General features: G+C 43.9%; 1 protein-coding gene across 5 annotated transcripts in view; it reads right to left on the minus strand.

The window, feature by feature from the left end:
- POLE4 (DNA polymerase epsilon 4, accessory subunit) overlaps positions 1-25,143 on the minus strand; it is a 158,057-nt gene that overhangs the window by 95,610 nt on the left and 37,304 nt on the right. For 4 of the 5 annotated variants that reach the window (XM_089326222.1, XM_070068860.2, XM_089326223.1 and 1 more), the window contains exon 4: positions 11,456-11,523. In XM_089326222.1, the coding sequence (XP_089182348.1) occupies positions 11,456-11,523 (68 nt within the window). Of the gene's footprint in view, positions 1-2,265; positions 2,332-11,455; positions 11,524-25,143 lie in introns of those variants that run through there. The other variant, XM_089326220.1, reaches the window with a different exon arrangement.

The raw sequence follows: 25,143 nt of genomic DNA on the forward strand, positions 1-25,143 counted from the left end.
AAGCTTGGTCCCTAGTGTAAGGTGTTGAAAGACAGTGGGACCTCTAAGAAGCAGGGCCTGGTGGGAGTTCATTAGATCATGGGGGCACTACACTGGGAAGGGATTAATGCCTGAGTCTTGGGACTGAGCTGGTGTTTTTTTAAAAAATTCTTTTTTTCTTTCTTTCTTCCTTTCATTCTTTCTTTGAAAGCTGGGGTGGGCAGGGAAGGGGGAGGGAGGGAGGGAGGGAGAGAGAGAATATGAATTGATCTTCCATCCACTGGTTCACTCCACAAATGCCAGCAATAGCCAGAGCTGGGCTGAACTGATTCCAGGAGTCCAGAACTCCATCCAGGTCTCCCGCATAGGTGCAAGGGCCCAAGCACTTGGGTCATCATCTGCTGCTTCCTAGGCACATTAGCAGAAAGCTGGGACTCGAACTGGTACTGTCATATGGGATATCAGCATTAAAGTAGCAGCTTAACTCTCAGTGCCACAACTTCATCCCTGGATAGGTTTTTTTAAAAACTGGTTTATTGGGGCCACTGTACTACAAGAGGTTAAGCCACTGCTTGCAACACCAGCATGCTACATCAGAGTTCAAGTCTCAGCTGCTCTGCTTCTGATCCAGCTCCCTGCTAATATGCCTGGCAAAGTAGCAGAAGATGGCTCAAGTACTTGGGCCCCTGCCACCCATGTGGAAGACCTGATGGAGTTCCTGGCTCCTGGCTTTGTCCCTAACTGTTGCAGCCATCTGGGGAGTGAACCAGCAGATGGAAGATCTCTCTCTCTCTCTCTCTCTCTCTCCCTCCCTCCCTCCCTCCCTCTGTGTGTGTGTGTGTGTGTGTATCTCTTCCACTCTGTCACTCTGATTTTCAAATAAATAAATAAATCTTTCAAATGAAAAACTGGATTAGCTACCATGAGAGCAGGCTGTTATGATCAAAGCCACTATGCATGATGCATGTGGGGCCTCTTCCATCCTTGTCACTGGTCATCTGCCACTGCCACACATGCTCCTTTAGGTTCCTGCCACGTGATACCATCTGCCATATCACAACAGCATGAGGACCACACCAGATGCAGACACCCAGTCATGGACTTTTCCACCTCCAAAGAGCCTTAGGTATTTTGTTACAGTAACACACCTGGTGTGTTACTAAGACACCAGGTGATCCTGGTGCTACAGATCTTCAATTACACTATAATTAGCACTGGTATAGTACACAATGAGCACAGGGTAGCTGTTAGCTATTTTTGTTTTATAAGAAAAGGGAGGAAAGATTATGGGCAGCATTGCTATTTAGACTCTGAAATCACAAGGAAGCAAAATGTGTTGTCTTTCCCCCAACAAAGGAAATAGTTTATGTGTCTTTTATGGGGTGCAAAGTGGAACTGAATGAATGGTGGGAGCCTTCAATGGTTTGCCGAGGGCCAGTCAGTGAGAAATCTGTCCCTCAGGAAGTGGGTTTGGAGCTATGCAGCAACAAACGAATAGAATCCTGACAAGGAAGGGGAGTGCCTTCCAGGTAGGGGAAATGCATGAATAAATGTTCATCAGTCACTGTGTGTGCTGTCTAATGATTTTTTTTTTTTAAATCAGGCAGTATGGCAGAACTATAAAGAAAAAAAAAAAAGATTATTTATTTCTATGCAAACCCCAGGCCTCAACAGTCCCATTTTTCTCATCAAGAATCAGGATGCCAAGCTTTGTCAGTTCCTGGTATCGCCAGCCGGGGCCTCTCCAAGTTGCCATGGTAACAGAATACCCTCATGTCTCACAAACTATTTAAAAGAATGAATGCCATGATACTAGGACCACTCCCATTTTTCAGCTGAATTTCTTTGGAAACAGCATGTTCTCAGGATCAAGCAGAAAGGTCTGAGTTGGGCCTTCATCTGTGGGTAACCCTTGTTAGAAATCTGACCCCTCATGTTTGGAAGCAACGTGTGACTTTGTATTTCAGCTCTGGGAGAACTTGAGTTTTGTTTTGTTGTTTTTTTTAAACATTTATTTTATTTATCTGAAAAGTCGAGTTACAAAGGTTCGGGGGGGGGCAGTTACAAAGATGACCCCTTGTGTTCAGAAGCAATGTGTGACTTTGTTTTTCAGCTCTGGGAGAATTTGACTTTATTTTTTAACATTTATTTTATTTATCTGAAAAGTCGAGTTACAAAGGTGGGGAGGGGGATGGAGACAGACTTTTCATCTATTGGTTCACTCCTCAAATGGTGGAAAAGGCCAGACCGTACCCAGGAGTCAGGAATTCCATCTATGTCTCCCACATGTGTGGCAGAGGTTCAAGCACTTGAGTCATCTTCCGCTGCTTTTCTAGGTGCATTAGCAGGGAGCTGGGTTGGAAGTGGAGCAGTCAGGACTCGAAAGAACACACTGATATGGGATGCCAGCATCACATGTGGCAGCTTAACCCACTGCGCCCCAACACCAGCCCCAATCACTTGATTTTTGCATATTTTTTGAATGTTCCTATTTCTAGGGTGACACTCATCCTCCAGCTCAACAAAATCCACAAACCAGGAAGAGGAAAGCACTGTACCTGCTGGTGCTGTGTAAATTACTTGGGTTTCTGCAGAGTTGGTTCTCATGTTTTCCCATCAACTAATCTAACTTAAGAGAATCTTCAAAGCTGTGTTATTTGCTTCATCTATGCCGGTGGTTCTCACATGCATGAGAGCCCCCTGAAGGGCTTCTTAACACACTGATGGCTGATCCCTTCTCCAGCCTTTCTGGCTCAGCAGGTCTGGAACAGGCTCTGAGCATCTCTATTTCTAACAAAGGCCCAGGTGATGCTGATGATGCCGAGCGCCTGTGGTGAGGGGAGTGGATGTGGCACAGGGATTTGCATGAGGGTGGGGGAGTCACTGTCAACAATTTGAGAAGCACTAATGGTCACTGAGGCTAGTTAGTAAGCCATCAAGAGCAACAATGTGCAAACTTCTGAAATACAGCTCTGGTCAGCCAGGGCGGGGGAAGGGATGCAGGGATCTCACAGTATGTGGAGAAAAGTAGAAGATTCTGCACATCTGCATGCCTCCTCTCCCCAGCTTAATCACTGGGTCACCTTAGGGAAGTCATTAAAGTTCTCTAAGTCTCTTCTTTACCTGAATAATAACTACAGGAATAGCCCCTTACTTAACCTCACAAAGTTATTGTTCCAATTAATGAGACAAAGTGTGTGAGGCTACCATGTCAGGGGAAACAAGCATGTCAGGAGTGCTGCAGCAAGAACTAATCATTTTTACAAACGTTGTAGTGAAATTCTAACCATCCTTCAAGGGTACCTCAAATCTTAGATCCTCAGGGGTCTGTCCCCTGATCCTCATAGACAGAATGGATACTTTTCTCAACATTGCTTGGTTTATACCTCTGTGTTGACAATTTCGGTTAGATGTAAAGTGCAATAAGTTGCATGTCTATCACCCTCAAAGAACAGCTCCTTAAATCAGGCCGCAGACCTTTTTTCACCTTCCTGGGCCCCATATCCCAACTTCGATCTTAACACAGTGTTACTTACTTTGGGCATTCAATAAATACATGTTTGTATTAACAAACATGAAAGTTAAAATTGCATGTCCCTGACTTCCAGGTAAATAGCAATACACAGTATCTCCCATACAAACTCACCATACCAAAATATATAGATATGATACATAAGGTATTTTTAAATTAATGTTACAATGTTGCATGTATATACAAGGGAACATCAAAAGGTTTGTTAAAAATGGAATTAAAATATAAATTATTTTGCTACAAAATAGTTTGAAATGCACTCATAGTTTGGTTTTTTTGTTTTTTGATTTTTATTTCCTTTTAAGCAGAAAGAAAGACACAGATCTCCCATGTGCTAGTTCATTCCCCAAGTGCTTGCAACAGCCACAAAGTCAAGAGCCAGGAGTTCAGTCCAGGCCTCCCAAATGGCTGGCAGAGACTCAGCTATCTGAGCCATCACCTATTACCTCCCAGACTGCACAGTCACAGGACCTGGAATTAGGAGCAGGGCAGGACTCAAGCACAGGCCCTCTGATGCTGGATGCAAGCATCCCACATGGCATCTTAACCACTACACCAAATGTCTGTCCCTCCTCTCACACTTTTTTTTAAAGATTTTATTTATTTATTTAACAGGTAGAGTTACAGACAATGAGAGAGAGAGAGACAGAGAGAAAGGTCGTCCTTCCATTGGTTCACTCCCCAAATGGCCGCAATGGCTGGAACTACACCGATCCGCAGCCAGAAGCCAAGAGCTTCTTCTGGGTCTCCCACGTGGGTGCAGGGGCCCAAGCACTTGGGCCATCGTTGACTGCTTTCCCAGGCCACAGCAGAAAGCTAGGCTGGAAGAGGAGCAACCGGGACTAGAACCGGCACCCATATGGGATGTTGGCGCCACAGGCGGAGGATTAACCTATTGCGCCATGGCACCGGCCCTCACACTTTTTTCATAATATGCATTTTTCATAAATTTTTTGAGGACCCCTTGTATAAACACATATATGTATGCATGTACATACACATACACCCACTCTCTCTCACACACACACATACACACACAGATTGCTATATTCTGAATATTTTGTCCCCTTGAAGCCATGCAGGAGTTTAATCCCCAAGATCTTTTATTAGTGGTATTAAGAGGGTGTAAACTGAATCCAACTATGTTGTTTAGAGGCAGGACCTTTAACAAGACACTGTGGCAAAAAAGATCTACATGAAGGATCTCTGTGAGTGAGACCCCAGTGGAAAGAAGGGGCCATCAAAGAAGGATGTACTTTGCTCTTAAAGGAGAGAAATTCCACTTTGCTTATGGGCCTGTGTAAATACAGACAGAGTTTGTGGACTCACAGGCTTCCATAGCCTTGGCAGCTCGTGAAAACAGCCTTGGGTCACTGATGTCATAAATAAGAGTGTCAATTGTTAAATCAACGACAGGAGTCACTGTGCAATTGCTCCCCATGTAGGACTTCTGTCCTTAATGAGTTATACTATGAGAATTAACTGTAAAACTTGTTTTCAAGCAGTACTTTATACTTTGTGTGTCTGTATGGGTCCAAATTGTGGAAATCTTTACTTAGTATAGCATTGGTCTTCTGTATATAAAGTTAATTAAAATTGAAACTTAATGAAGAATGGGATGGGAGAGGGAATAGGAGGTGAGATGGGAGTGGAGGTGGGAGGGCGGGTATGGGGGGAAGAACTGCTATATTCCTAAAGCTATACCTATGAAATTTGTATTCATTAAATAACAGCTTACTTAAAAAAAAAAAAAGAGAGAGAGATGGGGCCTTTGGGAAGTAACTACATAAGTATTAGATTAGGCCATTAGGGTAGGGCCCCCATGATTGAATCCTGATAGCTTTATAAGGAAGAGGAGAGAAGGCAGACACATAGACAAACACACACACTCCTTTATCTCTTGCCATGTAATGCTCTACACTGTCTCAAACTCTACCAGTAAGAAAGCCATCACCAGATTTGAGCCTAGATCTTGTACTTCCAGAACCATGAACGAAAATAAGACTAGTTAGCGTGCCTTATATAGTTCATTATACTAACAGAAAACTAACATACACATGTGAATACATATACAGATATATATGTATATATACAGACACACATAATAGTGAACTCAATAAATTAATCATTATGACCCACATGGCTAGACTGAGCTGAACTTCCAGATCTGGGAACCAGGGAGAACCACACAGGTATCCAGAAGTTAGACTTTTTGAAAGATGGAAGCCAGCTTGGTAGTGAGCTACTCTCATTCCCAAACCAAAACCTGCTCCCAAGATGGCACAAAGATGCACAGCTGAGGTCCCTTTTGTTAACATGGCTATTAATAGGATTAAGTGGGGTTCCGGCCACAAGGATTAGTGAGAATGTGAATAATGGTTTCAGCCACCTCAGCCACTAGAATTCTGCAACCGCAGAACAGAACCCCATCCCTCCTCTTTACTTCTTGAGGATATCAGAGAAAAAGACGAGAAAATGAGGAGCAAATACCAGTAATTTTCACAAATTTCATTCTGGAATGACTGGATAGCTTGACTAATCAGGAGACTTCCATACCTTGCTGGCATCTTGGCTGGCCAAGAGGGAAAGCCTGATGTTATGAACAAATGTAAATGCCTTACCAAGGGTCTTAGTCACAAGCTTAGAAGAGAGTATCGCTCAGCTGCACTCAAGCCTAGCACCAGCTCAACTGTACACCCCTAAGCACAATGAGGCTCACTCCTCTGTATCTGTCTGTGTATTTATATCTAGCTATCTATCTATAGATCTATAGGTATATATTCAAGTTTGTGGACAACGGAACTAAAACTTGTTTATTTCTGAAATCTGTGCATAGTTATTTGATACTTTGCATTTTCCACAAACTTTTTGAAGACCCCTTGTATGTATGTACCTCAGGAAACATCTGGCTGCTATTTACCTGGAATCCTTGGCATGGGCACAGAGGGGAAGATTCCAATAGGAAACACAGCCAGTGCTGGCAGCAGAAGTTTAAGATAAAGTAAAAGAGGCACACATTTCAGGTGACCCAGACATAGACTTCTGGCCAGAGGAAGCCATGGCTGGACCAGGGAAGAGTAGACACAGCCTTGGGAAACTGACTGTACCTTCTGCCCAGCCTTCTTGTCCACAGTCTCCTGTGGAGTGATGACCTCCACAGTGCCCCCTCCTGCCAGGGTATGCAGTATCCATATGCATAAGTCTCCCATGAGTTTTGTTTTTAAGAGACTTTCTTTGAATTTATGGCACATAAAGCAAAGACCAACCATGGACAGATAGGCCTCTGGGGCCCTAACCTGAGAACCAGGATTCTTTCTTCCTTCTTACTCCACTTCTGTCCTCTTGAATGTCAAAATGAAACAAAAATATTTAAAGAGAACTTTCAAATCCAATTTACATTTTTAAATATTTTAATCAACCTGGGGATCTGTCATCTGAAGTTGAACACAACGTTATTATTGTGTAAATATTCCCAGAAATGCATTTCCTCTTTTAAAACAGGAAAAATAAAATGCCTAAGAGGGCTTTCATTTGTAACTGTCACTCAACACTTGTAAGGTCAGCAGGATAAATGGGTTATGGAGAATTGTCTTTGTTTATGTTCCACACCCTCAGTGTCTATCCACCTAAAATAATTTTGCTCTCTGCTATAAAATATAAAGAACAAAAGTTTTCTGGCTTTTAAAGAGCATTTTTGGTGACAATCAGTATGAAAAACTTCTATAAGATTCTCCTCCTAAAATGTCTTGGTTGGAGCCCTGAGTGACATTTAAAATCACCTTGAGCACCCCTGGTCCTGGACTTACCACTTACCCAATGCCAATGGATGCGTCTTTTGCAACCATTCCTATCAACAGATTCATAACCTCCCTTATGTGTCATTTAAGGAAATGGCCAACAGGATGCATAAAATTTGGTGAGTTTTCAGAGCCTTGATTTTTTTTATGCTATCAAGTAATTTTAAAGTGGTTTCTTCAAAGCAACCAGATAACAGACTTTTTCTGAATCTGACTCAGACAAAAGATGACAACAGAAAAGCCATGAGAAGGAAGTTCATTGAATATAGGCATGTTTTGATCAGCTACACTTTACTTGGCCTGGAAGCAAAAAGGAAGAGAAAATAAAAACAGGAAGGGATGAATATAATGAGTAACACTTATTGCTGGACTGCCCCAGAAGAAAGCAGGATTTGATAGCTATGACATTTGACTTTGCATAGCACCTTAAATTTAAAATGTGTATAAATTTAAAGACATATAGATTTAAAGTGTATAGCATTTTAAATTTAAAAGCAATTTTATATGTATTATCTCTTTGTACTCTTCTAGCAAGAGGGCAGGCATGGTTGTTTCCATTCATATTATTGTTGTTATCTCAACTATTAATTCTATTTAATGAAAACCAAGGTCAAGGCCAGAAGAGTCTGGTAAATCAGCCAATGCACCTCAGGGCACATGGCAGCTCCTCAGAGACTTGCCTGTTTAATGCTTCTCTTTCACACATTTTAGCAGTTGTGTTCTGTCAATACAACAAAATATATTAGGCCGAGTAATTCATGAAAAAAAAAAGTTTATTTAGCTCACAGTTCTGGAGGTTCAGAGCATGAAGCCAGCATCTACCTGGGCTTTCATAAGAGGCCTCATGGGGATGTCATCACATGATGAGAGCATGTGCAGGAGAGAGAGATCACACGGTGATACAGGAAGCCAGAGGGAGGAGAAGGGCCAGGTCTGCTCTTTAAATAACTTATCACAAAAACTAATTGGAAACCCACAAAAACTACTTAATCCCTTCTGATGACAATGCCCTCTAATGACCTCTCACTAGGCACCACCTCTTATAGGCTTCACCACCTCAACAGAGCCAAACTGGACACCATGCTTCCAATACACGAACCACCTCTGGACCATGACAAACATGGTAAACTACAACTTCCCCCGGGCCCTGCTCAGGGAGCCAGGTTGGGAACTGAGGGGCACTGGAGACTGGACAAGAAGTGAACAAGTAGAGCTGGGCAAAACGGTTCAGGATGTGGGATGTGACGAGCAGGGTCAGGAATGAGCAGCGTCCTCACATGGAGCTGGACCAGGCCACTAATTTCACAGCCAGCTGGATAGAGGATGGCTGACTATGAAGATGTACCCAAGGAAAGTGAACTTTGATGTGAAATTGGGGATCCTACACTAGCAAACACCCACATACAGTCCCCAGATGAAGGTGTATCAGGATAAACCTCTTTTGGTAGAAGACAGAGAAATGTCTCATCATTGTATAAAGTTCAACTGGACAGCATGGGTCTACACTATGTTTGAAATTATCTAGCAGTAAATGATCACAGGGGCTCCCTCTTAACCTGGGCCTTGAAAGCAATGTTGTGACTCTGAGCCAAGTCCTTGGCTGGAAGAGTTAACACATCTGCTTGTAGGACTCCCACAATTCAGGGAAGACCCTGAATTGGTCCACAGGACAATATTTGCTCACAGAAGAGTAAATGACTAAAAAGGAACCAGCAAGTAAACAATGGAGGGACACCATTTCCTTTTATAGACAATAAAATTCAAATTCAAAAGTCCTTTTAGAGCCTGTAGTTCTGCTTCCTACTACCCAGCACTCCATCCTACTTGGTCCTTAAAATTCTAAGAGAGCCAATTTGCATTACTGATAAGAATAGAGACATAACAAGGAGTTCTCCAAGGAATATCCTGCTCTTTCATCCTCTAGACTTGACCTGGCCCTGAAACTTGAAGTCTCCTGGCCTATGGCTGCACCTGCTCCAGGACATAATGCGTTTCTCACAGAGATCTATGTTTGCTTCTCTCAGAATAAAGGAGGATGGTACCAAAGTTCCATTGCCCATGTTCAAGGTTCAAGGCCATAAATGTGTGCTTGCTAGTGTGGCATCACTCATTTTTTTTTTTTCCATTAAGCCCCACATTTCTTTTTTTTTTTTTTCTTTTTTTTTTTTTTTTTTTTTTTTTGACAGGCAGAGTGGACAGTGAGAGAGAGAGACAGAGAGAGAAAGGTCTTCCTTTGCCGTTGGTTCACCCTCCAATGGCCGCCGCTGCAGCCGGCGCACCGCGCTGATCCGATGGCAGGAGCCAGGATCCAGGTGCTTTTCCTGGTCTCCCATGGGGTGCAGGGCCGAAGCACCTGGGCCATCCTCCACTGCACTCCCTGGCCACAGCAGAGAGCTGGCCTGGAAGAGGGGCAACCGGGACAGAATCCGGCGCCCCGAGCAGGACTAGAACCCAGTGTGCCGGCGCCGCAAGGTGGAGGATTAGCCTATTGAGCCACGGCGCCGGCTTTAAGCCCCACATTTCTTAAACTTTTCTGGATAGAGCCTCACAACTCAAACCTCCCACGGAACATACTGACCTGCTCAGGTAGATGTCCTGCTCAGGTGATTTCACCCCAGCCCAGGAAATGCTTGAACCCACAAAGTTTCAGCAAATGTCAAGACATCAGAGAAAAGCAGTGTTTGGTTTGCAACATTAGCATGGAGGCTGGAGTCACAATGAACCAGGAATGTAAGAACCAGGATATATAAATGATTCAGAAAAAGAAGACTTGGTTTAGAAACCAAGGTCAAGGCAAAGGTTGAAACATGCTGGGGGGTTGGGGGAATAACACAGAGATGAATGTTCCAGGAACCAAGAAGGGCACCCAAAATGAAGAGTTCAGGATACCCAGGGTCATATGCCTACAGCATCTCAAAGTCTGGTGGCTGCACTGCCCCTTGGCCGTAACATTCAATCACATCCTAGACCCTATACACACAATCAGTGAAGCCAGAAGCTGCATTTGAGTTTTTCTCTTTCTCTTCCCATTCCGCCAGTCATTTTACTTTCTCATGACCCACCTTTGTTGATCCCCTCCAAGAGCAGAGAGGACAAATCCCCAACTTAGACCCAGTGTATGTTGCAACTCACCTATCCAGAATATATGAAAACCAAAGCAGAAAATACAAGTACAAAGAGCTTCTACAACCAACACAATGGTGTTCAAGTTAATGCATTCTGCTAATGGTATTAGTCTTTAGTCCCTCATTCAGGATTTATTAATCTTATTTTATACCTGTAATAACAAGCTTAACTCTTTGGTTTAGCAGTCCAAAAGCAGACAAGAAAATAGGAGACCCACAATTATAAAATGTAAACATAAAATCAAGTAACAAAACACAATGTGTGGCTATTGGGTACAACATTAGATAGCTCTAACTTAGTAGCTTCTGATAGTTATTGTGCAAATAATTAAATTATGTTCAATTTTCTTTGCTTAAGAACAGTATTCCCTTAATACATTCCAATCCATGCCCCATTTCCTAAAAATGCACACATTTCTCCTTAAGACCTCACCAGCCTAACTCCTGGGATCCCCACCAAAGCCAGCTTTGCCCAAGTCCCACAAAGGAAAGGAGCATTCTGCAGTGGCTGTCACTGATTCCCTCCAGCCCTGGGCCAATCCTGCTGGCCCAGAGCTCCATCCTATACAACCTTCTCAGCTCCACCGGTCACTAGGGGCAAAGCAGATGTAGGAGCATCAATGCCAGATGCCACCTCACAGCCCAGATGCCATCACCTTCTTCCACCTGGTCCTAAATGCCAATGTTATCCAAATACAACTCTGAGCTCCCTGCTCTGAGAGACAGTGTGGGGCTGACTAGCCCCCTGTTGCCCTCTGTATAGCCCTCCTGATCTTGGCTAAAGGGCTCTAACACCAGCCATGGTTCTGCATAAATCACTTTTCTTCCTGTTTAGGGCCCACTGGTCCTAAGGTGCCTGTCCCAGTCCAGAGTACTAAGATGGCACGCACAATCTGGGATAACTTGAGAAGAATTTATTAAAGAGGCTATTTACAAAGGTATGTGTCTTGGTCTGTTTTCTGTTTCTATAACAAAATACTAGAGGCTCGGTAATTTATGAAGAAAAGATTATTTTGACTCACAGTTTTGGAAGTCCAAGAGCATGGTGCTGGCATCTGTTCAGCTTCTGGTGAGGGCCTCATGTTGTTCCCTGCATAGCAGAAAAGCAGAAGACCAAGTAGGCACATGGGGAAAGAGTACGTGTGCAAGACCAAAAGCCAGAAGAGCTAAAGAAGCACAACTCGCTCTCCTGATAACTAATCCACTCTCAAGGTAACTGCATTCATCTCTTCATGAGGGCAGATCTCTGGCACCTAAAATGCCTCTTAATGTCCCCTCCACTTCTCAACACAGTTACATTAGGGACCAAGCCTCCATATGAATTTTGGTGGAGAAAAATCATACACAAACTCTAGCACTGTGGGCAAGGAACTGAGAACTCACAAAGGGTATGGCAGCATCTCAAAGTCATAAATGGCTTCCAATCACCCTGAGACCTGCAGGGCTAAGGGAACCTTAAGATGGAAAGGCAGAGTTCAGAAGGCGTCTGCCAAGAAATAAGATCTTTGGTCACGGGACAAAGCATCCTGGACTGATCCCAAAGAGAGGGAGGAATAAATCCACTGGCTCCATTCTCCTCCCATCCTCCCCTCTCCTGGAGGCTCCCCATTGGCTGCACCCAACCAGCAACTGGAGAGCAGGAGGCCCCCAGACGATAACCAGCATGGTGCCTTTGCCCTTCCTAGCTGAGAACCAGTTACCTCCATGGTTCTATGTAACATGTGCCCAGATTGCTGATGATGCATGTTATCAGGAGGAGAAAAGACTAATCTTTGCCTTAGGCAGTTTCAAATCCAGACACAGACAGAAACCCAAAGAAGGGAAGGAAGGAAAGAAAGCAGGTCAAAAATCTAAGCAAGACAATTCTTTCTGGCCTTATTCTCATGTGCTGGTGCTGACAACAGTTCCACCCTCCCTCATAGGCTCATCTGCTGACTTCCTACTCAAAAAACAGAGCCTTGCCGGCGCTGCGGCTCAATAGGCTAATCCTCCACCTTGCGGCGCCGGCACACCAGGTTCTAGTCCTGGTTGGGGTGCCGGATTCTGTCCCGGTTGCCCCTCTTCCAGGCCAGCTCTCTGCTGTGGCCCGGGAGTGCAGTGGAGGATGGCCCAAGTGCTTGGGCCCTGCACCCACATGGGAGACCAGGAGAAGCACCTGGCTCCTGCCTTCAGATCAGCGCGGTGCGCCAGCTGCAGCACGCCGGCCACGGCGGCCATTGGAGGGTGAACCAACGGCAAAAGGAAGACCTTTCTCTCTGTCTCTCTCTCTCTCTCTCTCTCTCTCTCTCACTGTCCACTCTGTCTGTCAAGAAAAAAAAAAAAAAAAAAAAACAGAGCCAGCAGATATTTTTTAAAATAAATCTAGGAAGACATAAATAGGAAGTTTATAGAAAAAGAAATACAGATGCTTTAGAAGCATGAAAAAAAACAGCTCAATCTCATTTGTAACTTGTGAACTGTGAAGGTGCTATTCCTTTTAACCTCTCATACTGACACAGATTAAAATATGACAGCACAGTGTCTTCATGGTCACAAGAATATCAAGTGGAGCAATTTGGATGCTTGTAAATTTAAATTTTACATACCTATTAGTTTAGCATTCCTATTTCTAGAAATTTATTCCACACATACACTCTCATATGCAAGAACAAATCTGAACGTGTATGGGAAAACAATAATTGGGAAAAATACTAATTATTTATCAATACAGAATTTTCTAAGTAAATGTTTTTTGTATACAATGGAATATAACACACTTTAAAATAGATACATACTCATTTTTGTGCTCTAGTAAAGAAACAACTCTAAGATTTATTATTTCAGAACAATGAGTAAGGCTCTGACTTGCACAGGTTTTTTTGTTGTTTGAGTAATATATGGAGGGTTGACATTTGACACAATGATTAAGACACCACTTGGAACCCCTGCATCCCATATTGGAGTACCAGGGCTCAAATCCCAGCTCCACTTCTGATTCCAGCTATTGCTAATGCACACACAGGGAGGCAGCAGGTGATGGCTCAAGTTCCTGCCACTCACGTGTAAGACTCAGCTTGAGTTTCAGGCTCCTGGCTTCCTGACTGCTATTCACATTTCGGGAATGACCCAGTGAATTAGATGGGAGATTCATTCTCTCTCTCTCTCTCTTTGCCTTTCAAAAAAAAACAAAGAAATAATTTTTCTAAAGTCATATGTACATGTAATGGTGGGAGGGAGGGGAAGGGAGAGCCAGAACCACTTGGAATAGAGTACAAGAAAAAAGAAGCTCATTCCTTTCCACCAGTCACACTTACACTCTGTGAATTTGTTCTTTCCCTGTTCCAGGATGACACAGTAGACAGGTCTTATAATTATCCCAGCCATGCTTGGAGAATTTAAAAGTCTCCCAATCACATTCAGTTACAAGAAAAAACTCTTTTCAGGAGTGTCACAGTGCACCCAGCATAACAATGGCAATCACAGTCTAGTCCCACATAAACCTTCTCCCTTCCTTTTCTGCCCAGGCCTATCCTAGGCAGCAATGGCTGCAGGTCAGTGTTCTTGGGGAGAGGTGTGGTAGGTAGCACAAGGGTGGCTGCCCTTCCCCCAGTCACTTGCTGGATAAGGCTTCTGACCCTACCATGACCTCGGAGCAAGGGCAGAGGACTGGAGAGGAGAGCAGACTGTTCTGTGGCTGGTGCCAAAGTCACTGAGCCTCTTTCTCACTGCGGGTGACAGAGGCAGAGCTGCTGGGTGGTTGTTTTAAAACAAGCTGTTGCAAGTTTTGGTTTCCTTTTCGTTTTCATCCCTGGAGCTTCTCCCAGTGGGGACTGGTAGCCATGGTTCCCCTGACAGAGGTGTACTGCCTCTCCCTGAGGCCCACTGACTCACTCTGCTGGGATCATATAGTCCCAACCAAGAAAGTCCTCTGGGGTGGGACTTAAGACAGCCCCAGGCTGCTCCCCTCAGCCTGACAGAATACATATCTGGTCCCCTTCAAACAACTTCGTACCACAGCTACTGAAAATGCAGTTCAGTTCCAGGGGAGCCACCTGTCTTGCAGCAGACAGTGTTAAAAGAGTCTTTTGCCTTTTCTAGAGGGAAACGGATACCCTTCCTCAGGAGGAATCTTCAAAAACCATCATGGAAAACAGAACAGAAAAATAGAAGCTTGATTTCTCAACATAAGCTCCATCCAGGTCAATGTGAGTGATGACACCTGCCTTTTAGTCCATCCCTAAAGACCTGAGGGTCCTGGGAGTTTCATCACATCCACACCATCTTTCTCACATTGCTAAGTGAAGAAAAAATGAGTGTCCTTGAAAGATCTTTTTTAAAATTAAGAAACAAGGGGCCACTGCTGTGGCATAGCAGGTAAAGCCGCCACCTGCAATACCGGCATCTCATATGGGCACAGGTTCAAATTCCAGGTGCTCCACTTCAGATCCAGTAGAGCATGGCCCAAGTGCTTGGGCCCCTGCACCCACATGGGAGATCAGGAAGAAGCTCCTGGCTCCTGGCTTCAGCCATTTGGGGAGTAAACTTGCAGATGGAAGATTTCTCTCTCCTTATCTCTTCCTCTCTCTAAATCTTTCAAGTAAATAAATCTTTTTTAAAAAAAAGATTAAGAAACATCAAGTCAGAAAGGACTGTAAGGTGGGTGCCAAATGATTTCCCATGGAAATTCTCAAAAAGGGCTCCTGCTGGATAAGCAGATTGAACAGGAACACCATCATAGTGCAGAAGGACTCCGATGAAGCTTTCCTGAGTGTTTTTCTACTAAAGCTTTGGCTAACTTTCTTAAAACACTCTCATAACAAGGATGAAAGAAAAATTTATTTTTCATTGTATATCTCTTTTTAAGATTTATTTAGGGGCCAGCGCTGTGGCATAGCAGGTAAAGCCACCACCTTGCAGTGCTGGCATCCCATATGAGTGCTGGTCCAAGACCCAGCTGCTCTACTTCCGATCCAGCTCTCTGCTATGGCCTGGGAAAGCAGTCGACGATGGCCCAAGTGCTTGGTCCCCTGCACCCCCATAGGAGACCCAGGAGAAGCTCCTGGTTCCTGGCTTTGGATCAGCGCAGTTCCAGCTGTTGTAGCCAACTGGGGAGTGAATCAGCAGATGGGAAGACCTCTCTCTAAAGATTTATTTATGTATTTGAAAGTCAGAGTTACACAGAGAGAGAAGGAGAGGGAGAGGGAGAGGGAGAGGGAGAGGGAGAGGGAGAGGGAGAGGCAGAGGGAGAGGCAGAGAGAGACAGAGAGAGAGAGAGAAGGAGAGGGAGAGGGAGAGGGAGAGGGAGAGACAGGTCTCCCCATCTCCCCAACTGGCCACAACAGCTAGAACTGTGCCAATCCAGAACCAGGAGCTTCTTCTGGGTTTCCCATGGGGGTGCAGGGGCCCAAGGACTTGAGCCATCCTCTGCTGCTTTCCCAGGTGCATTAACAAGAAGCTGGATCAGAAATGGAGGAGCATGGACTCGAACATGAGCCCATTTGGAATGCCAGCGTTACAAATGGCAGCTTTGCCCCTAGGCCACAACGCTGGCCTCTGTGTATCCTTTCAAATTTTTATAATGTCATATAATACTTTTGTTTGTTTTTAAGATTTATTTATTTATTTGAAAGAGTTACACAGAGAGAGAAGGAGAGGGAGAGGGTGAGAGAAAGAGAGAGATCTTCCATCCGATGGTTCACTCCCCAGTTGGCCACAATGGCCAAAGCTGCACCCATCTGAAGCCAGGAACCAGGAGCTTCTTCCAGGTCTCCCATGTGGGTGCAGGAGTCCAAGGACCTGGCCATCTTCTACTGCCTTCCCAGGCCATAGCAGAGAGCTGGATAGGAAGTGGAGCAGCCAGGTCTCGAACCGGCGCCCATATGGGATGCCGGTGCTTTAGGCCTGGGTTTTAACCCATTGTGCCACAGCACGGCCCCCATATATTACTTTTGAAACTAAACCAAAATCTGGGACAGGTGTTGTGGCATAGAAGGTTAAGCCACTGCTTGGATGCCTACATCCCGTATTGGACAGAGTTCCTGGGACCAAGTCTCCTCCACTTCTGATCCAGCTTCTACCTGATGTACCTAGGAAGCAGCAGATGATGGATCAAGTGTTCAAGTACCAGATACCCATTGGGGTAACCCAGATGGAGTTACTGGCTCCTGGCTTCCACCTGGCCCAGCCCCAGCTAATGTGGGCACTTCGGGAGTGAGCCAACAGATAGAAGACATCTGTGTCACTCTGTCTCGCTCTGTCTTCCAAGTAAATGCAAATGAGCAAACTTTAAAACTAAGCCAAGATCTATTTAATATCTTTTTATAATGGAAGATATTTGTATACATCAAGATGAAAAGATCTCATTGACACAATAGCAAGCAACTTACCAGTTACAAAATATATTGAAAGAAATTCTCATTTACAATAGAAACCTAAGAGATAAAATTCAGACATAGGTAAAATCTATAAGAAGTAAACTTTAAAATTCTACTGAGGTATATAAAAGAATAATTGAGTAAGTGGAATAGTAGACCCTGTTCTCCTGTTCTCAAGAGACTCAATAATTTAAAGATGTCAATTCTTCCTAAATTAAACTAGAAATTTCAAAAGATCTCAGTAAAAATGCCAGTGGATGTGGAATGTGCAGATCAGGCAAGCTGATTCCAAAGTTTATATGAAAAAATAGAAATGAAAAACAGAAAACTTTTAGTTCCACCAGAAAGCAGAACATTTTGTAGCATGTTGATAATTTATATCACTTGGGAGACTTCTGGGCAAACAAAACCATTGAAACACCACTAAAGGACAAGGAAGCAATGAACAAAAGTGTAAACTAACAATTCAAAGAGAACCGGAGGGGAAGAAGTTATGAAACGGGCACTTTTATAGCACAGACTCTGTAACAATGAGGAGCCACCACAGACCCCCAGAAAAATTGAGGAGGCAGAGAAATAACGCTCCAAGAGAAGCAGAAATGAGACTGGGGACTGAAAACGGGGATTTGCTGAAAGTCTGTTTACAAGACGGTTAGAAACCCTGGTCCTCTCCCCAGTCTTGCCAAGGTAAACAATGTCCCGCACTCCTATTGATTTATTCTCTGGATGAGCAGAAATTGAAAACCAAAATTATTTTCAACATGGCATCTAGCCTCTAACCAGCCAAAGAACCAAGTCAACATGAGGTTAAGAGATTTTTTTCAGACGTGTCCTTTTCTAGAAGCTCGTTTGAAGAAGTCCTTCTCAAATTCCCGTGGGCACAGCAATACCTGAGGATTTTACAAATTCATGACTCATAAGGTTGGAGATTCTGCACTTCCAACAGGTCCCTGGGAATACTGATGCTGCCAGCCCTGGACCACACTCAGAGTGGCAAAACGCTGGAGTAGCAGTTTTCCTTTTTTTTTTTTTTTTAAGATTTTATTTAGGGGCCAGCCTCGTGGTGTAGCTGGTAAAGCCACTGCCCGCAGTGCCAGCATCCAATATGGACACCGGTTTGAATCCCGGCTGCTCCACTTCTGTTCCAGCTCTCTGCTATGGCCTGGGAAATCAGTGGAAGATGGCCCAAGTCCTTGCACCCCTGCACCTACGTGGGAGAACTGGAGGAGGCTCCTGGCTCTTGGGTTAGGATCAGCACAGCTCTGGCCGTTGCAGCCAACTGGGGAGTGAACTAGCAGATGAAACACCTCTCTCTCTCCCTCTCCCTCTCCTTCACTCTCTGCATAGCTCTTTCAAATAAATAAATAAATAAATCTTTTAAAAAAAAAGATTGTATGTATTTATTTGAGAGATAGAGTTACAGACAGTGAGAGGGAGAGACAGAAAGGTCTTCTTTCCGCTGGTTCACTCCCCAGATGGCCGCAACAGCCAGAGCTGAGCTGATCCCCAGCCAGGAACCAGGAGCTTCTTTCCAGCTCTCCTGCATGCATGCAGGGGCCCAAGCACTTGGGCCACGTTCTGCTTCTTTCCCAGGCCATAGCAGAGAGCTGGATCAGAAGAAGAGCAGCCAGGACTAGAACAGGCACTAGAACTGTACGAGATGCCGGCACCACAGGCACTACGCCACAGTGCGGGCCCCTACAGTGGCAGTTTTCAAAGTGTGGTTGAGAGGCCTCTGGGGTCTCCTGCTATCACTGCAGAGATCAGTGAAGTCTTCACTTTTCCAAGTGTCTCTGTAAGACCAGATCTCCTTCATTCAATTCCACTAAAATGACAGACCACAACAGGCCAGACATGGAAGAGAATTGCAAAGTTGGGAAATAATGCTGCTCTTCTTAGTAACTTTCTTGTTTTAAAAACTACTGTTATTTTTCCATAAAGAATGTTATTTATGTTAGTATGATATTAACATGTTTTAATATTACAATATATTTTAATATTGTTATTTTGAAATGAATTCATGATTATTTTAAAGATCTCTCAACATTCATTTCTAGCCTGGTAAATACTGATAGATATAACTACATACACAAAAGTTCTCTAGGGTCAGTCCTCAACAACTTTAAAGAATATAAAAGGATCCTGAGATTCCAAGTTTTTTTTTTTTTTAAGATTTTACTTATTTATTTGAAAGGCAGAGTTACAGAGAGAGAGACAGACAGAAAGGTCTTCCATCTGCTAGTTCACTCCCCAAATGGCCACAATGACCCAAAGCCACAAGCCAGGAACTTCTTCTGGGTCTCCCACAGGTGTGCAAGAGCCTAAGAACTTAGGCCATCTTCTACTGATTTCCAAGCAATTGCAGAGAGCTGGATCGGAGGAAGAGCCAGAACTCAAAACTGGTTTCCACATAGGATGCCAGCACTGTAGGCAGAGGCTTAGCCCACTACACCACAGCGCCGGCCCCCGAGACTCAAATATTTGAGAACAGCTGTACCAAGAGTGTAAGCCAGGAAGAACAGAGGAATTGCACAAAACAGGGACTACACTGCGGGAGAGAGCGATGCCAGTGACAGCAGCTGTGCTAGTTTCTCTGCCTGATATAACAAATCACAATACAGGTAGTGACTGGAAACAAATTAAGTTCCCTATCTCGCAATTTCTGCAGGCCAGTCATCAGAGCACAGTGTGGTTTAGCTGGGTCTGTGCTTAGTCTCACAAGGCCAAATCAGTAGTACTCAGTCCCTTCTGAAGGCTGCAGGGATGAATCTGCTCCCAAGCTTGGGCACACTGTTGGCAGAACTCAGTTGCATAGTTGTAGCAGAGAGGTCTTGGTTTCCCTGGAGTCAGTCAGCTTCCGGAGCTACCCCAGGTCTTGGCACACAGGTCCTTCCTCCCACATCAAAGCCAGCAGCAGCAGTCCAGTCTTTCTGAGGTTTCTAATGTCTCTCACCTCTCCTCCTGCCACAAGTCTCTGATTTTTCTCCCTTCCTTTTCAGCTTTCAAGACTCGTGATTACATTGGACCATATAGAATAATCTATTTTAAGATCAGCCAGTCAGTAACCTTAGCAACATCCACAAAGACCCCCACTGCAGTGTGTAGATGAGTGTCTGACTGAATCACACAGGTGGATGGGAATCTTAGGTAACATCTTCAGATTTCTGCTAACACAAGAGCAAAGAGACACCTTCAGATAACAGCAGGTGTAGGATCGACCAGTCCAGATTTAGCAGGCTGAGGTCAATTTAAATGGTCCAATTTAAAATGGACTGAGCAAAGTAAAATAAAAGGAACAATAATGTTTGATATGAGAAATATTACCAGCAGACATGGAATATAAATACAAGACTTTTAGACAAGCTTAGCTAGAAGTTCATAAAAATCTAGACAAATGAAAAAACAATGTGTGTGTTACTCCAGAAAAAAATTAAGGACCTTAACAAGATCGGAGCTTCCATCTTCACAAGGAAGGAGTTCACTTCTTTGGCTTACGGTGAACAATCTTTGCATAGTCCTAATGTTGCAAACACTGACTATTAACAACAACCACAAAAAATATATATAACTGCGATGGGTATGGAAGAAGGGAACATGGGGAAGCGAGAAGGAAGTCAATTGATGAATGGAAAACTATCAGCATAAGTTTATTGCTTGGAAATACAGAAGCACATATTGAAGAAAAAGGTTATAGTAGCTGAAGGCGGTCCCCTCTGAAAAGCAGGATTGGGAGTTGCAGGGCTATTTCTCACCACCCACCAGCATACCTAATAGCCCCCAATGCTAGGGGTTCTGGCTGCCTCCCTGTCACACCTCCACCATTCACTCTTTACTCTTCCTAAAGCTGTATTATGAAATCTGTATTCATTAAATAAAAGCTTTCTAAATTTAAAAAGTAAAAAAAAATAGAAAATAAAAAAGAGATTAATGGGTGGAAGGCAGGAGAGAGAATACTCAACCCAATATCCTGGCAGCTGCAGACGGTGCCTCCTCAAAGCTCCAGTTCAGAGCTGGCTCCAACATCCTCTCCCCTTGCCCCTTGAGGCCCAGGATGGAGACCAACCCCTGCTGTTGCTCTCCCTCAGGTACCTCATCATCCCTACTGAATCCCTTAATTACATCCACATCTCTAAAAAGCATCCATTTACTAAAGTCTCTATAATCTGAGTACTTCTGCTTTCTGCCTGATGCAAATAAAACCATGTGTGATTTTTTAAAATTTTGTATATACTCAAGGTGTATTCTTAAAAAAAAAAAAGACCTGTATTCTTTAAAAATATAAAAATCATGGATAACAAAGAAAATCTAAAGATTTGACCAAGGTTAAAGAAGAAAAAGAAAGGGGCACAGTAGTTAAGCCACTGCCTACAATACCAGCATCCCATATCCTAGTGCTGGTTTGATCTTCCACTGCTCCACTTCTGATCCAGCTCCCCACGAATGCTCCTGGGAGGGCAGGAAAAGATGCTCCAAGTGCTTGGGCCCCTCCCACCATATGGAGATCTGGAGGGAGTTCCAGGCTCCTGGCTCCTAGTTTTGGATTGGCCCAGTCCTGGTCACTGAGTCCACTTGAGGAATAAACCAGCAGGTAGAAGATCTCTTTCTCTCCTTCTTTCTCTGCTGCTATTTTCTTTTTCATTTTTGCCTTTTCTTTCTGCTTTCCAAATAAGCAAACATTTAAAAAAGCAAAATGACCAAAAAAAGACATGAAAACTAAATAAAAAGAGTGACCTTGGATTACATCTATACCGAAGAAAAAAATTTATTATGAAAATTACTATAAAGGACATTATTGAAACAACTGACAAAACTTGAATAAGTCCCAGAGGACTGATAATAGCATTGTAATGAAGTTAAATTTCCTGATATTGATCACGGTACTGTGATTCTATAAATAAATGTTCCTGTTCTTAGAAAATATGTTACTGAAGTTATAGTAAAGAGGCATCATGCCTGCAACTCACTCTTAAATGGTTTTGAATAACAATTTTCCAGACTATTTATGTAATAAAGAGAGTGACAAATTAAACTAATGTGAATATGAGTGATGGGAATTCTTTGCACTAGTCCTGCGCTCAAGTTTGAAGTTATTTCAAAATGTAAAGTGTCATAAAACATAGATTATGTTGACAAATAGTTTGGGACTGGAACATGAACAGACAGATCTATAGAGCAGCGGAGACAGAGAATCCATAAATACATGCATCCCGACACATGGGAGTCAATATTTTACAGAGGTGGCATTTCAACACTCTGTGCACTGAGGGTGGGGCAGCACTGGGTTATTTTTTTAAATGGTACATGGAAATCTGAGTGTCCAGAAAAGAAGGGAAACCAGATCCCTATCTTACTCTACAGGCCAGAAAAACAAATTCTAGATGGATCCAAAACTTAAACATAAAAAGCAAACAAAGATAACAAAAGAAGAAAACCAAAGGAAGAAGAAGACTTAGTAGAAGAAAGAGGCCACCTGTCTCCAGGCACCTGGGAATCCACTCCCTTTGCAACTGGCTGCAATCTCCCGCCTAGCCCAGGCCAATCCTCCCACCTGAATCAAGAACTAATGATGAAAAGACCAGTAGGGAATGGAAGTGGACTCCATCATGATGCTTTCACTGGTCTGCTTTGATGGAGGCAGTGGGGTGCCCACTAAGGAGCCAACGGGGTTTGGGCTGGCATTGTGACAAGGCAGAATAAAGCAGCCAACTGTGCTGCCAGCATCCTGTGGGGGCATCAGTTTGTGTCACAGCTGCTCCACTTCTGATCGAGCTCGCTGCTAATGGCCTGAGAAAACCATCAGAAGACAGTCTAAGTGTTTGGGCCCCTGACACCCATGTGGGAGACTCAAAGGAAACTCCAGGCTCCTGGTTTCAGCCTGGTCCAGTACTGGCAGTTGCAGCCATCTGGGGAATAAACCAGCAGATGTAAGATCTCCCTCCCTGACTTTAGAAATAAATAAATTTGGCCAGCGCTGCGACTCACTAGACTAATCCTCCTCCTGCAGCGCTGGCACACCGGATTCTAGTCCCAGCTGGGGTGCTGGATTCTGTCCCGGTTGCTCCTCTTCCAGTCCAGCTCTCTGCTGTGGCCCGGGAAGGCAGTGCAGGATGGCCCAAGTGCTTGGGCCCTGCACCCGCATGGGAGACCAGGAGGAAGCACCTGGCTCCTGGCTTCGGATCGGTGCAGCACACCGGCCATAGCAGCCATTTGGGGGGTGAACCAACAGAAGGAAGACCTTTTTCTCTATCTCTCTCTCTCTCTCACTAACTCTGCCTGTCAAAAAAAAAAAAAAAAAGAAAGAAAGAAAGAAATCTTACCAAAAAAAAAAAAAGGAGCCACAGGGTCCCCATGGCACCTGCTTTGTGGGGGAGGGTGGCTGAGCTGGGGGAGACCCACTTCTTGTTCCTGCTGCCCACTTTCCAACCCTGCTTCTTCAGACTCACTGCTCATTCCACGAGCTACAGCACTGTCAGTTCCTTTATTGTTTAAAATCAACCACAGCTTGTTTCTGTTGCTTACAGCTTAGAATGCTAACTTCACACATTTTCACACTTGTTTCATATGAAAGGTGTGGCAATCACAGATACTCTAATCGACAGCTAGCTTATTGCCCTTAAAATTACATCAGCTGGGGTGGCGCTGTGGCATAATAGGTTAAGCCTCTGCTTGCAGCACTGCTATCCCATACAGGCACCGGATCTAGTTCCAGCTTCTCCTCTTCCGACCCAGCTCTCTGCATGTGGCCTGGAAAGCAGTGGAAGATGGTCCAAGCGTTTGGGCCTCTGCACCTATGTGGGAGATCCAGAAGAAACTCCTGGCTCCCAGCTTCAGATCGGCCCAGCTCCAGCCTTTGTGGTCATTTGGGGAGTGAACCAGCAGATGGAAGACATCTCTGTCTATAACTCTGCCTCTCAAATAAACCAAGAATCATAAGTCAACAAACAACATGTGCTGGCAAGGATGTGGGGAGAAGGGTACCTTAATCCACTGTTGGTGGGAATGTAAACTGGCACAGCCACTGTGGAAGACAATATGGAGATATCTCAGAAAGCTGAATATAGACCTATCATACGACCCAGCCATCCCACTTCTTGGCAATTTATCCAAAAGAAATGAAACCAGCATATGAAAGAGTTATCTGTACCCCTATGTTCATTTCAGCTCAATTTATAATAGCGAAGATATGGAAGCAACCCCCATGTCCATCAACCAAAGACTGAATAAAGAAATTATGGTATATTTATACTATGGAATACTACACAGTGACAAAGAAAAATGAAATCCTGTCATTTTCAACAAAGTGGATGCAACTGGAAACCATTATTCTTAGTGATTCCAGTCACAAAAGGAAAAATACCATATGTTCTCTCCGATTTGTGAAAACTAATAGAGCACTTAAAATGTAATCTGGGGCCGGCACTGTGGCATAGTGGGTAAAAGCCACCGCCAGCAGTGCCGGCATCCCCTATGGGCGCCGGTTCGAGTCCCTGCTGCTCCTCTTCCAATCCAGCTTTCTGCTTTGGCCTAGGATAGCAGTAGAAGATGGTCCAAGTCCTTGGGCCCCTGCACCCGTGAGAGAGATCTGGAAGAAGCTCCTGCCTCCTGGCTTCGGATCGGCGCAGCTCTGGCCGTTGCAGACATCTGGGGAGTGAATCAGCAGATGGAAACCTCTCTCTCTTTCTCTTTCTCTGCCTCATTTTCTCTCTCCGCGTAACTCTTTCAAATAAATAAATCTTTGTAAAAAAAAAAATGTAATATACAGGAGGGAAATTGACACTTTGAGGTGTGATGATTTTGAACAGCCCTTGCCTTGACTGTCAGGGAACAATGTTTTTCTTATTGGTTGGTTGTTTGGTTGGTTTTTGTTCTTCTTACTAATCTGTGCACTCTACTTGGTGTAGGGTTAATCTAACGAGTATAAAAATTAACTGAAAATTGATCTCTGTAAAAAATGAGAATGGGAAAGGAAAAGGGAAGAGGAAGAAAGGTGAGAGTATGGGTGGGAAAGAAGTAGGAGAGGAAGAAGCATCATGTTCCCAAATCTGTATATATTAAATGCATGAAGTTGTATTACTTAAACAAAGTAAAATTTTAAAAAAAATTACATCGGCATGCATCTGAAAATGCACACAGAATGTTTGAAAGGTTAACATAACAAACTGGTCACAATTATTACTTATGAGGATTCAGAGTTTAATTGTAAAGCTGGACCAAAGAGAACTTTCATTTTCAAATCTACCTTCTGTGCATGGTGTTAAAGATTCTGCAGTAATCATAGATTCACATACAACTTTTGGAAACTAAAAACGTATTTTAATACAACTTTCTAAAACCAATCCTTTACTCTTTTACAAGAA

This window comes from Oryctolagus cuniculus, chromosome 2 (assembly GCF_051225735.1).
Source record: "Oryctolagus cuniculus isolate XC-2025 breed Fujian yellow rabbit chromosome 2, ASM5122573v1, whole genome shotgun sequence".
NCBI lineage: Eukaryota > Metazoa > Chordata > Mammalia > Lagomorpha > Leporidae > Oryctolagus > Oryctolagus cuniculus.